Source organism: Urocampus carinirostris, chromosome 14, assembly GCF_059441175.1.
Source record: "Urocampus carinirostris isolate Australia breed hairy pipefish chromosome 14, RoL_Ucar_1.0, whole genome shotgun sequence".
Taxonomy (NCBI): Eukaryota; Metazoa; Chordata; class Actinopteri; order Syngnathiformes; family Syngnathidae; genus Urocampus; species Urocampus carinirostris.
This window is the reverse complement of record NC_142362.1, coordinates 4,404,911-4,419,216: the sequence shown is the minus strand read 5'-3', so window position 1 is coordinate 4,419,216 and position 14,306 is coordinate 4,404,911. Positions and strand designations below refer to the sequence as shown.

General features: G+C 39.2%; 2 protein-coding genes across 2 annotated transcripts in view; both read left to right on the top strand.

The window, feature by feature from the left end:
- The first annotated feature begins 197 nt into the window (after positions 1–197).
- maip1 (matrix AAA peptidase interacting protein 1) lies at positions 198–6,910 on the top strand. The gene is made up of 5 exons (XM_088352686.1): positions 198–521; positions 3,633–3,704; positions 5,137–5,263; positions 5,362–5,515; positions 6,657–6,910. The coding sequence occupies exons 1-5, from the start codon at positions 216–218 to the stop codon at positions 6,733–6,735; spliced, it is 738 nt and encodes a 245-aa protein (XP_088208812.1). The 5' UTR covers positions 198–215; the 3' UTR covers positions 6,736–6,910.
- A 4,093-nt stretch (positions 6,911–11,003) lies between these two features.
- Positions 11,004–14,306, top strand: part of stat4 (signal transducer and activator of transcription 4) — a 38,592-nt gene continuing 35,289 nt past the window's right edge. The window contains exons 1-2 of the mRNA XM_088352246.1: positions 11,004–11,235; positions 12,604–12,739. Coding sequence (XP_088208372.1) covers positions 11,108–11,235; positions 12,604–12,739 — 264 coding nt within the window. The 5' untranslated portion in view covers positions 11,004–11,107. The remainder of the gene's footprint in view (positions 11,236–12,603; positions 12,740–14,306) is intronic.

Sequence of the window (14,306 nt, the reverse complement as noted above, 5' to 3'; positions counted from 1 at the left end):
ACGCGGAATAAACTAAATGACGGGTAGAAAATATTCTCACGCTTCTAATGTTCTGGAAGTAAACCGTGACGAAAAGCTCCTCCGTTTCAAATCAACTTAAAATCTTTTTTTTTAAATATTGTTTTCTTAATTTACACAAATTTAATTTAGACAAAGTATTTGAAAACAACAGCCGGACGATAATAATTGGCAGACCGGAAGCCTATCAAATCAAGATGGCGCTCCACATACTCCGAAATTTCTCCAAATGTTCATCCTTAAGCGGCGTTAGTTGCCTTAAAAAACACGAACGTGTCCACCTCAATTGTTGTAAAAAGTATCAATTACCTTTCCTGCCTTCAGAAATTGTTTCGCGACGGACATACAGTTCCGAACGTGATCCCCAACAATCCTATCAGAAAGTGGTCGTCTTCGGTCTTCCCAACCCGTTCATTTGGCTCCGGACGCGGGTCTACTATTTCCTCATCACTTATTTCGATTCCGAATTCAACATCGAAGAGTTTACGGAAGGGGCTAAACAGGTACGAAAATAAGTCATTCAGATGCTCATGTAAGTATGAACAGAGGGGTCTTTTATACCATTGATTAAACAGGGAAAGCATGACTGTTCCAAAAGTTATGTCTTTCCGGGAGAAATGTGTTCATTTTATGACTGGACAATAGTCTTATTATGGCCCAACTGCTCCTTGTTAACAAAGTACGATACATTTCTTTAGAATAATTCACTGGGTGTGATTTTCACCCGAGCAAACATCTAGAGTATCCGTTTTATGTGGTGCTTATCCTCACTAGGGTCGCGGGGGTGCTTGAGCCTATCAGGCAGTAGGAAGGTGACACCCTTAGCTGGTTGCCAGCCAATCACACTGCACACAGAGACAGACAACTCACTTGATCAGTCACAATTTTGGACCGGACAATTGATCTGTCATGCATGTTTTTGGAATGTGGGAGGACACTGGAGTGCCCAGAGGAAATCCACACAGGTATGGGGCGAGCATGCAAACTCCGTACTGGAGGATACGATCCCATGACCCCAGAACTGTGCCATTGAGGCGCTAATCACTCATCCGCCGTGCTACCCGAGTGTATTTAATCTGACATGCATGCTTTTGGAATGTGAGAGAAAACTGGAGTGTGGGGAGAACATGCAAACTCCACACGGGGAGGCTGCGTACTAACCACCCAGCTGCTGGGCTTCCCAAGCCAACATAATAACATGATTTTCGATATGTGGCCAGCTCCTGCATCTGTTGGTATATCAAGGAGTCTGTGCCTTCATCAGGGAAGTATTCCTGTGTGGAGTTTACATGTTCTCCCCGCGCTTGCGTGGGTTTCCTCCGGTTCCCTGTCTCTGAGTCGTCTCTGTGTGCCCTGCAGCTGGTTGGCAACCAGTTGAGGGTGTCCCCTGCCCACTGCCTGAAGATAACTGGGATGGGCTCCAGCAACCCCCGCAACCCTAATGAGGATAAGCGGTGCAGATAATGGATGGATTGTGTGTGGAATGGCCCTGATGAATTCAAATCAAAGCCAAAATAATCATTTGTTAGTCATCTTATCATTTTACATTTTAAATATTATAGTGCTGCAACAACGAATCGTTAAAATCGATGATTAAAAGCATTGCTAACTAATTAAATCATCGATTCGTTGTATCACGTGATTTATAAGCCACCAAGTACGTTCAATCAATGCAAATAAGAGAACACCATTTTTGTGTGACGCTGGGGATTGTAGTACTGATTTAGTCCGGCAGAGGGCGCCAAGACTGTTTTTATAAAAAGGTTATGTTACGTTCATTCTATACTACATTGACATAGACATGAAAGTTTCGACTTTGTAGTGTTTGACTGTTGCATCATGAAACAAAGTTAATAATTTTCAAAGGAACAGAAAGAGAAAAACAATCAGAAAATAAGTATAAAATAAATAAAGTAAAAAGAATAATAATAATGACATGGTCAATTTTACCTAAGGGGCAAATTCTTGAGCATATATCATTTTCATATTGGCAATGTTTATCATATTCCAAAATTTGCTGACAACATTTTGAAAAGTGGGTTTGTTTACATTTTTTTTTTGCAGATTAAAAAATAATCGACACAAATTGAAATGTATTGCTTTTTCTATTTTTGTTTTGTATGATAAATCCAAATTGAATATAATATGTGGATAAAGTGGTTGGTGTATAGCATACATATCTATGCATTTTGTTGAATTATCAAGTAAATTGACACACACTTATTTTTTATTGTTTTATATCATAGGGCACAAAACAAAATATTCTATCTTTTATCTGTCAAACTTCAATATTTGAATAAATTGGAGGGAATTAAGAAATCCGATTTATCGGTTCACCGATTATGAAATTAATCTTTAGATGCAGCACTAAAATATTACATTCATAAGTGCAAATTTGCAGGCAGAAAATGTAATTTCATTACTTTTCAAGTCAAGTCATGTTTATTTGTTTGGCCCTTAATCACAAGTAGTCTCAAAGGCCTGCACAGACCACAGATTATTGCAGACTACAGACTATTATGACACCATCCCCTGATCTAAAACCTACGTGAGGGCAAGGAAAAACTCAAAAACTTTAAGTCAAGTCATGTTTATTTGTGACGCCCTTAATCACAGAGTCTCAAAGGCCTGCACAGACCACAGATTATTGCAGACTACAGACTATTATGACACCATCCCCTGATCTAAAACCTACGTGAGGGCAAGGAAAAACTCAAAAACTTCAAGTCAAGTCATGTTTATTTGTGACGCCCTTAATCACAGAGTCTCAAAGGCCTGCACAGACCACAGATTATTGCAGACTACAGACTATTATGACACCATCCCCTGATCTAAAACCTACGTGAGGGCAAGGAAAAACTCAAAAACTTCAAGTCAAGTCATGTTTATTTGTGACGCCCTTAATCACAGAGTCTCAAAGGCCTGCACAGACCACAGATTATTGCAGACTACAGACTATTATGACACCATCCCCTGATCTAAAACCTACGTGAGGGCAAGGAAAAACTCAAAAACTTCAAGTCAAGTCATGTTTATTTGTGACGCCCTTAATCACAGAGTCTCAAAGGCCTGCACAGACCACAGATTATTGCAGACTACAGACTATTATGACACCATCACCTGATCTAAAACCTACATGAGGGCAAGGAAAAACTCAAATGTGAAAAAAAAACATTCAGTTTTGTTGTCAAGCTTCCCCCCTAATCAAAAGGCCATTTAAGCTAATAATATTTGTAAACATTATGGTATGTCTATTTTTTTTCCTCTTTTTTTTCGTTGTACAATTAGTTATAAAGGTACGCAACGTTGCAAAGCAAGTTTTGTGTGAGAGTGTGTATCTGTTTTGATCGATGAAGCATTTTTGGGAAAAAAATTAGCGTTACAACATAACGTCACAAAAAAAACATTTCGACGTGACGTCATCAATTAAACATTCTGCTGCAAAAACAGAAGCCTTCCGTCGATTGGATATTTGAGCAGAAATTTAGGAAACGTTAGCCATGACGATATAAAACTTGGTAAAACCACGATTTACATTGCATCAAGTTCCGTCTAAAAGTATCCAAGTGAAAGTATATTTAATAAAATAACTGTGTTTTTGTTTTATTTTACAGGCTTTCTTTCATGTTTCCAAGCTGCTGTCCCAATGCCAGTTTGCAGCTCTCGAGGGCTTGGTGGCCTCTGATGTAAGAAAGGAACACTTGTAAATGCTTGCAATTGTTGCCATGTTTCTAAGGCTAGTTTTTGGGCTTCAAATAACGGTTTTAAACTTATTTTATGGTTCTGAAATAGGATTAGGGCTAGGGTTAGAATGTAAGGGTTAGGAGCCTTATGAGGGTATTAATCAGAGTTCAGGGTTCTGAAATAAGGTTGGGGGTAAGGTTACAACTAGAGTTAGGTGTAGGTTATGGAACTAGGGTTTGGGCTCCAAATTGGGGTTCTTAACCAAAAGTAGGGTTCCAAAATGGGCTTGGAGCTAGGGTTACGGTTTGACCAAGGCTTACAGCTAGAGTTGGATGTAGGGCTAGGGTTAGGAGCTACGGTTTGGGCTCCAAGTTAGGGTTGTAAACCGATTTTTAGGGTTTTGAAATAAGGTTGGGGCTAGAGTTAGGGTTTCAAACCGAGGTTTTGGCTCCTGTTCTTTTGATCGGTGCTGGATTTCTTTGGTACTTGACAAAATTGAATATTTGTCTGTAAAAGTCATTAAAAAGTGTCAAATGAGTACATTAGACCCAAGGGATATAAAATGAATCTGTTCAGACTCTGATCGCCAAGTCAAATTGCCTCATAGTAGGGGATAGAAACCTACGCTAACAAGCAAATGCCTTCTTAGCACCTGGTACCACAGATAAAATCATTCAAATGAAAAAAAAGGAAAGTACTGCTTTTGTATTAATAAATATAAAGGGAAAATAAATTATGATTTGTGAAACAAGACTTGAGCGGATCGAGTGGATTAGCGGGTGGATGAAGAGGGGCTAAGAAATGGTGGATGTAAATTAAAACTGATTTTAACATGTGCCTTTAGATTTCTTTGCTTTAATAACCTCATTTTTTTTAAATAGCCCCAATGGCAGAAAAAAATGCAAGCTTTATTTCCATGGTTATCATGTTTTTGCTTCTTCCTCTCGTATTGCAGCAAGCCGTGGGACCCGTAGCAAATAACAACCTTTAAACACATTAAATTAGTTCTTTCTTTCATTTTCTCTCTCTCTCTCTCTCTCTCTCTCTCTCTCTCTCTCTCTCTCTCTCTCTCTCTCTCTCTCTCTCTCTCTCTCTCTCTCTCTCTCTCTCTCTCTCGCTTTCTGACGTTCTCTCACGCTCTCATTCTTTCTCTCCATTTATATGCATCTATATACAAATTTCCCTACTCTTTTGGCACTGCTTTTCCCTATCATTACAATACAGTGCCATCTAGTGGTCAAATATTACACATTGAGGCTTGAAGCTTGTATTTTTCCTCCAAACATTCTTTAAACACATTGAACAATCTGTTTTTTTGTTGTTTTTTTTTATTGTATTGGTTTGAGATGAACATACAAAGAATTTTATTACATTTGTTGGAGCCAGTCAAGCACCTACTGTGAAAAAGTGTCTCTTTTCTTTTTTTGCGTTCAGTTAATCGGGAAGCTCGAAGAGAAATGCAACCTTCTGCCTCCAAGCTACCAGATGGCGCTGTCTGCTCAACCGGACGATCTCATGTACTCCACGCCGGGAGATGTCGGCATCTACTACGACGATAAAGGTCGGACTGTCAACATGTTATATCACCGATGCTCGCAAATACTCCTAAATACTCCTAAAGTCTGTGTCCAATGTATTCATTTTGAAAACGTCCACCAGGGCGAAGGTTCGTGACTATTTTGATGCGTTTCTGGTACCTGACCAGCGCTCGTCTGCCCGACGAGACCTTGGAGGGAGCTCGGGTCTTCCAGGTGGCCCTCGGAAAGGAGAAGGACGACGGGGAGGCCAAGAGGCTGCTCGCTGCTATCTACGAGTACGTTTCTACCATTCTCTAACTACCTACTACATTCTCTTCCCACCTACCTACCACTTTCTTCTCCCAACTACCTAGCATTCTCTATTTACCCACCTACCTAGCACTCTACCCACGTGCCTACCACTCTACCTACCTACCAACCTACTTTTCACTTTATTTACCTACTTACCCAGCATTCTCTGCCTACCTACCACTTTCTCTTCCTACCTACCACTTTCACTTCCCGCCTACCTACCGCTTTCACTTCCCGCCTACCTACCGCTTTCACTTCCCGCCTACCTACCACTTTCTCTTCCCAACTACCTAGCATTCTCTATCTACCCACCTACCTACCACTCCTCTATCTACCCACCTACCTACCACTCTCCCTATCTGCCTACCACTCTACCAACCTACCTACCTACCTAATTTCCACTTTCTTTACCTACCTACCTAGCATTCTCTACCTAACACTTTCTCTTCCCGTCTACCTACCGCTTTCTCTTCCCGCCTACCTAGAATTCTCTATCTACCCGCCTACCCACCACTCTACCTACCTACCTACCTACCTACCACTTTCTCTACCCACCTTTCCAGCATTCTCTACTTACCTACCGCTCTACCTACCTGCCTACCACTCTACTTACCTACCTGCCTACCACTCTACTTACCTACCTACTTACGTTCCACTTTCTCTACCCACCTACCCAGCATTCTCTACCTACCTACCTACCTACCTACTTTCCACTTTCTCTACCCACCTACCCAGCATTCTCTACCTACCTTCCTACCTACCTACTTTCCACTTTATTTACCCACCTACAGAGTATTCTCTACCTACCTATCACTCTACCTACCTGCCTACCACTCTACTTACCTACCTACTTTCCACTTTCTCTAACCACCTACCCAGCATTCTCTACCTACTTACCACTCTACCTACTTATCTACCTACCTACTTTCCACTTTCTCTACCCACCTACCCAGCATTCTCTACCTACTTACCTACCACTCTACCTATATGCTTACATACCTACCTACCTACTCTACACTTTCCCTGCCCACATACCTCACATTCTCTACCAACCAACCTACCTACCTACCTACCTACCTACCTACCTACCTACCTACCTACCAACCAGTCGTTCTCTGTTTCCAGATTTCAAAGAGAATTCACCAAAGGCGTGGCCCCAGACTGGACGATAACAAGGATAGAGCATTCCAAGCTTTTGGATTGAGGCACACTGGGGGAAAAATCTATTGGATTGTTGATCTTTCTATAAAAACAATGAATGAATCCAAAATGCCTGGCAGGGGATCAGCTGCTTTTTAGAAGCTTACAAGAAGCGTCTCCTACAAGGATTGGTGTTTCCTGTTTCCACTCCTTAAATGAATCTTTTAATTCCATCTCAACGGAGCTATCCAGTTTTGTTATGATAGTTTTGATATTTTTCATTCTTATAGATAGCTTCTTTTATCATTGAAGAGGAACGGCCGTTCTTCCTCCCGGTGTTTCGTTTTCTATCCGGGTTATGGGACAAAAGAATGGTGAAAATAAGGGCTGGAATTGAGTAGTTCTGTTAAGGTTGTTATTACAGAATATTCTGGTCACAAAATGAGCTGTCAATTGCTCTGAATTCACAAGTGCAAGCACTGAATTGGTTGATACTAACTTTTATAATGCCAGGGCAGTCCATGAATCAAAATGAAACTTGAGGAAAACCAAACAAAGTACATCAGTTGTAGAAATTTCCACTGCACAGCAATCCTTTGTTTAGCCTGGTTCTACTAAGTACTGATATTGCTCAAGGTCATTTCCGGGCTACAAATTAAAACACAACTGAAAGGATAAAGAAGCTAAATAATAATGACTGAAAAATTAACAAGCCAAAAAGTCCAATAATTACAACTGATTATGTTTAAATAAATGATATATGGATAAGTTATAAATACCGGAAATAAGAAATGTTGCTGATTGGAATTTGATTCACTTAAAATCGGTACTGATTCAAATGGACTCACTTTAACCTGACATATTATTCGTTTAAGTTCAGGTAAATCCTGTTTTGAGCGGATACATTAAAAAAAACTTTGTTATGTAATTTTGCTGTATTTCAAAATAATTGTTAAGGATTGAAAGTAGTGATTTTGTGAAATTGGTACTTTCATGAAATATGTATGGAAGTGGAAAAAAAATGCTAAATGTTTATTTCTTTTTGTTTCCAACTCTATCCGGATGTTTTTGCTTGTGTGTAAGAGGCTTTGGATTTCTCATTTCATTTCAACGAGTACAACCAAAGAAAGGACTTGGATGTATTAAAAATAATACAATCAGCACCACAATAAAAGTAACGATATTTTTTAAAATTTCCATTTACAAATGTTGCTTGCTTATGAATAAGCTGCTTTAGTATGTTATGGAAATAAAAGAGTTAACGCAATAGTTTATATACAGTTGTCCTTTGACACATCCAACATGGCGGACGTCTTCACGCGTGTAAACGGGTAAAACCAAGAAACGGGGAGTATAAAAAATATACAATTAGCACCTCAATAAAAGTGAGAATATATATATTTTTGTTTCCACTTATAAATGTTGCTTGCTCATGAATAAGAAGCTTTTGTATTTTATGGCATAAAAGAGTAAACGCAATAATTTATAGTCAGTTGTCATTTGACATATCCAACATGGCGAACGTCTTCACTTCGGGCCCCACTTAGGATAGCTGAGGTGCCTGCAGACCTGTTCTGAAAAGTAGCTTACCAGTGCTGAGTCATTGTGATTTTTTAGTATTTTTTTCTTTATTTTTTACAACATAGTAACAGCATAGTATTAACATTAGATTAGTTGTTATTTAAGAAATGTGTATTTAATTGTGTGCCCTTTGCGCTAACTAGGAACAAAAGGAGCTCTCAATTTGGAAAAGTTTGGAGACTCCTGTCAAACGTCAACTTGAGGGTTTCGAGTTCAAAAAATGTGGTAAATAATCATTTTTTAACATTTTCATTAAGGATTTACAGCGCAGTAGTTACTTCAAAATGCTTTAGTTTTTGTGTAATTCTATTTTGCTCGAATATATATGGCACTAACAAAAAATGCTTAGCATGACATATACAAATGATGCTAATACGTTTTTGTTATCCCCCACTTCCTGCTTATTTTAAACGAATAAATGGAATATTATTTCGAACATATCAAAAACAATGTTTACATGTCAAAAAAGGAATAGGAAGAAGTATATGCTTATTTTATCCTACTCTTTCAACCTCCTCAATAATTGTGGCACTTAGCTAGCTCTTATGTGTATTTACATACAACAAACACCTCACAAATATACATGTTTACATAGGTTCATATTACGAGACACTAGAAATAATAAAAGTAATAAACCGCATTATTTTTTCTCTTATACTTCGCTCTATACAAAAAGTAGACCCCCAAAAATAACATAAAATAAGGTAACTGTTTGGTATATCACCTTACATCTCTGAAAAAAGCACACAATAAGATAGATAGATAGATAGATAGATACTTTATTCATCCCCGAAGGGAAATTCACTTTTCCAGCAGCATCCCTAAGCTGAGAACAATCGAAAATAACTGAGAGACAAGAGACATTAAATATTTCTCATGAGGAGACCGATTCAGTTCTCAGCCTGATTCTCATCGAACCAGAACTTATGCACTGCCTTTGTTTTATTTTATTACTTTTATTATTTTATTTTTATGATAAACAATTCCGTCACGGAGTTGTTGGGGAGGAGAATTTCACATATGAAAGGGACACCATTGTAAAAAAAAAAAGAAACAGAAAAAAAGACCACAGTAAAACGTGACAATGCAGCCGCTTCTCCGCTCAGGCGAATGGTCGAGTGGTTGAAAAGGTGATAAGACTTTGAAAAGAGGATATACTATACTGGAAGGGTCTCGGTAATGCTGAATATTTCTAGCTCATGCATTATATACTTACAATAATCCTATCAATGACAAAAGATAGCACGAGATGGGAGTAGGTAGCAGATATTCAGTCTTTCATCTTCTCTGGTTACACAGTCACTTTATCATCACCATCACTATTTTCACCACTGTCTTCATAAGTTTTTCACATACTAAATAATAGGAGTATCTATTGTACAGTAATAACAATAACTCTCATTGGTGCTCACATATGAATGGGACACCATTGGCAAACAAGAAAAAAAAAACAGACCACAGTACAACGTGACAATGCAGCCGCTTCTCTTCTCAGGCGAATGGTCGAGTGGTTGACTAAATAATAAGAGTATCTATTATGATAACAATAATTATCATTGGTGCTCACAGTGACAACTGTTTTATGGTGTGTGTTGTGTGTAAATTTGGATATTCAACAATTTTAATGATAACAGAATATTCAAAAAAAAAATCTCATGTCGCCATTTATCAAAAGGAAACTCACTTTAACTCAGACACAAAGCAACACACATAATACTTAAGTACTTAATTTAAAATCAAGTACTTTTGTATGAGTTGAAAATTATCAATTCAACATCATTAAAAATTCTTATTGTGTATATGTCACTATAACAATGTCGCTGTTCCACTGACAGACTGAGTAGATCATTTCTTCCTCATGCCATGAGGCTCTTTAACTCCACCCGGGGTAGTAAAAGCCCACATTAAACCCCACCCCCACATTTGGATATTACCCTATTTTTATGACAGTGTCTATTTTTCCGTAGAACTATTTAAATACTCTATATCAACACGTTATATTGGGTATTTTTGTTTTCTATATCTTTATTTTCTTATCTAATTTTTCAACACAAGGATACTACTGGAAGTGTGAATTTCCCAACAGGGATGAAGAAAGTCTATCTATCTATCTATCTATCTATCTATCTATCTATAACAATGTATTTATTATTTTCTTTTTATTATCATTAAATGCGGTAACACGGAGGCGGCACGGTGGATGGGTGGTTAGCCCTACAGTGCGGAGGTTCAGGGTTCAAGTCCAAATACCGCAGCCCCCCCGTGTGAGTTTGCATGTTCTCCCCGTGTGTGGTGGCACTCCGGTCAGGTTAATTGGGAGGTTCAAAGGTGTGAATGAGTGAGTTGTCTGTCTCTGTGCGACCAGTTCAGGGTGTCCACTGTCTGAAGATAGCTGGGATTTGGCTCTAGCACCCCGCGACCCTACTGAGGATAAGCGGTGCAGATAACGAATGGATGGCTTCAAGAAGGTAATGTGGGGCTCAGTCGTCGTTTGACACATTCAATATGGCGGCCACTTTCACGTACAGTGTGTCAAACGAGGAGAAAATGATGGAGAATGAACGAGAAACTATAAAAGTGACTTAGGCCTTTTTTATACAATAAAACTTTTATTTATTTTTTTATTCGGGGTATTAACCTGGTGACTTGTTCGTTCTATTTATTGCTAAAAATAAAAACAATAAAACGTCACTCTACTTCTGTTAATTACGTGACATGGAAAGCGCATAAAAGGACTTCCTCAACTTGAAATCGAAAGTTAAACTTGTACACTTGCACTTGATGAATGCGACCTAGAGAAGAGAACTGCGCATCTCGGTGATAATAGATTTCTTTTTTTTTCTGGTCACGCAAAAATGAGCCAGTGGGAAGAAATCCAGCAGCTGGAAATGAGACTTTTGGAGCATGTCGGTCATTTATACGGTGATCATTTCCCCATGGACCTCAGGCAAGGCTTGGCTTCTTGGATCGAAGCTCAAGATTGGTGAGTTACAAATAACAATACGTTGTTTTTCATAAGATTAAGAAACAAAATCATAGGCCAAAAACAGAAACTGTAAATCAACATATTTAATACCAAATGAGTTACATTTCTCGTGGTTTGCTAGTTAATATAATTACCATGAGCTGTACTATTTATTACGGTTTCTTAAAGGGACAGTGGGGATGACCTCACGTGCGGTACCTTCTCAAGGTTTCTTCATTTTCCTCATGTTGAGGTTTTGAGTTTTCCCTTGCCCTCATGTAGGTTTTAGATCAGGGGATGGTGTCACAATAGTCTGAAGTTTGCTATAATCTATGGTCTGTGCAGCCCTTTGAGACTCCTTGTGATTATACAATTAAACATGACTTGACTTGAGGTTTTTGAGTTATTTAAATTTTCTTTCTTTTTTCTTTTCTCAATCGTGCTCTGAATGTTTCTCCCTTTTTCTGTCTTTCTTACCTCACCTCTCTCTCTTACTCTGTCTTCATTGTTCTCTCTTTTTTATCTTTCTCTTACCTTCCTTATCTCTCTTACATTGTGTACCTTGTTCTTTTTTATCTCTCTCTTACCCTTTTCTTTTACTCTGTCTCTCTTGTTCTCTCTTTTTCATCTCCCTTTCTCCTACCTTTTCTATCTCTTACACTGTGTCCCTTGTTCTTTCTTTTTTATCTATCTCTATACTTTTTCCTCTCTCTCTCTTACCCTGTCTCCCTTGTTCTTTTTCTCTCTCGCTTAATTTCTCTTTCTTTTCACTCTTCTTTTTTCTATCTTTCTCTCTTAACCTTTTTCTCTCTCTCTTACTCTCTCCCTTGTTCTCCTTTTCTCTCTCTCTCTCTTACCCTTTTTCTCTCTCTTTTACTCTGTCTCCCTTGTTCTTTTTTTGATCCCTCTTAATTTTCTCTCTGTCTTCACCTTTGTTCTCTTTTTTTCCTCTCTCTCTCTTACTTCTCTCTCTTTCTTACTCTGTCCCTCTTGTTCTCTCTTTTTTCCTCTCTCTTACCTTCTCTCTCTCTCTCACTTGTTCTTTTTTTATCCTTTACAATTCTCTCTCTCTTACTCTCTCCTTTGTTTTTTATTTTTTAATCTCTCTCAATTTTTTCTCTCTCTTTTCATCTTTGTTCTCTTTTCCTCTCTCTTACTCTGTCTCCCTTGCTCTCTCATTTTTCATCCCTCTCTTTTCTTCTCTCTCTCTTTCTCTCCCTCTGTCTTTCTTCCTCCCTTTCTCTTGAATCTACTCGTCCGGCCCCCGTGAGATTTTTTTTTTTTAGCATGCTGCCCCACCTCCACCCGAGCTCAAGTGAGTTCTCAAAGCTGAAATGTGTCTTTGAGCGGGGCCTTCCATCACTTATCAAGATCCGGTTCCCGCAGGGACACGGCGTCGGCCAACCAGCCAATGGCGGCGGCGCTCTTCTCATCTTTGCTGTCCCAACTGGAGACGGCGCTTTCTCACGAGGACAAGTTCCTGCAGAGACACAACATGAAGCTCATGCGACAGCACTTGCAGGTTGATGTTATTTTGCTATTTCTTCCACTTAGTAATCATGGAGCGGTCTGAAATTGTCATCGTAGGTGCTTGTCCACTGTGAGAGAGATAAACTAAAAAGAAAAATCCAGAAATCAGAATTCAGGATTTTCTAACAATTGATTAGTGTGATACAGCTGCAAATAACACCTGAGAAAATGAATGTTAATATTTGGTACAGTAGCCTTTGTTTGTTACTACAGCGATCATAGGTACATGTCCACTGTGAGAGAGATAAACTAAAAAGAAAAATCCAGAAATAGAATGCATGATGTTCTAACATTTGATTTTTGTGATATAGCTGCAAATAACCCCTGAGAAAATTAATGTTAATTTTTGGTATAGTAGCCTTTGTTTGCTATTACAGACGTCAAACGTTTCCTGGAGTCTTTCACCAGGTTTGCACACACTGCAGGAGGGATCTTGGCCCATTCCTCCACACAGATGGTCTCTAGATCAGTCAGGTTTCTGGGCTGTTTCTGAGAAACACAGGGTTTGAGCTCCCTCCAAAGATTTTCGATTGGGTTTAGGTCTGGGGACTGGTTGGACAACGCGAGAACCTTGATATGCTTCTCACGGAGCCACTCCTTGGTTCTCCTGGCTGTGTGCTTCAGGTTCTTGTCATGTTGGAAGACCCAGCCACGACCCATCTTCTATGCGCTGACTGAGGGCAGGAGGTTGTTACCCAAAATCTCACAATACACAGCCCCAGTCATCCTCTCTTTAATGCAGTGCACTCGTCCTGTCCCATGTGCAGAAAAACACCCCCAAAGCATGATGCTACCACCCCCATGCTTCACAGTCGGGGTGGTGGTCTTCAAATTGTACTCTTCATTCTTCTTCCAAACACGCTTAGTGGAATTGTGACCAAAAAGTTCTAGTTTGGTCTCATCTGACCACAAAACTTTCTCCCATGACTCCTTTGTATCATCCGAATGGTCATATGCAAACTTAAGATGGGGCTTGACATGTGCTGGCTTAAGCAGGGGAACTTTTCGTGCCATGCATGATTTTAAACCATGACATCTTCGTGTATTACCTACAGTAACCTTGGAAACAGTTTCAGGTGATTGACCAATTCCTGTCGTGTACCCGGGCTGATTCCTCATCTTTATTAGAAACATTGAGACCCCACGAGGTAATATCTTCCATGGGGCTCCGCTCAGATTGAAATGGACCGTCATTTTTAGCTTCTTCCATTTTCTAATGATTGCTCCAACAGTGGACCTTTTTTCACCAAGCTGCATGGCAATTGCTTTGTAGCCCTTTCCAGCCTTGTGGAGGTGTACAATTTTGTCTCTGGTGTCTTTGGACAGCTCTTTGGTCTTTATCATGTTGCAAGTCAAAGTCTTACTGATTATATGGGGTGGACAGTTGTCTTTGTGCACCTAAGGATCTCAAATAAATGCATCTCATTCAGGATGATACATAGAGTGCAGATGGACTTCTAGTGAGCGGACTAACCGGTCTTTCAGGGTCAGAATTCTCAAAAATACTAAGGTGTTCAAATACTTATTTGCAGTTGTATCACTCAAATAAATCTTTAACA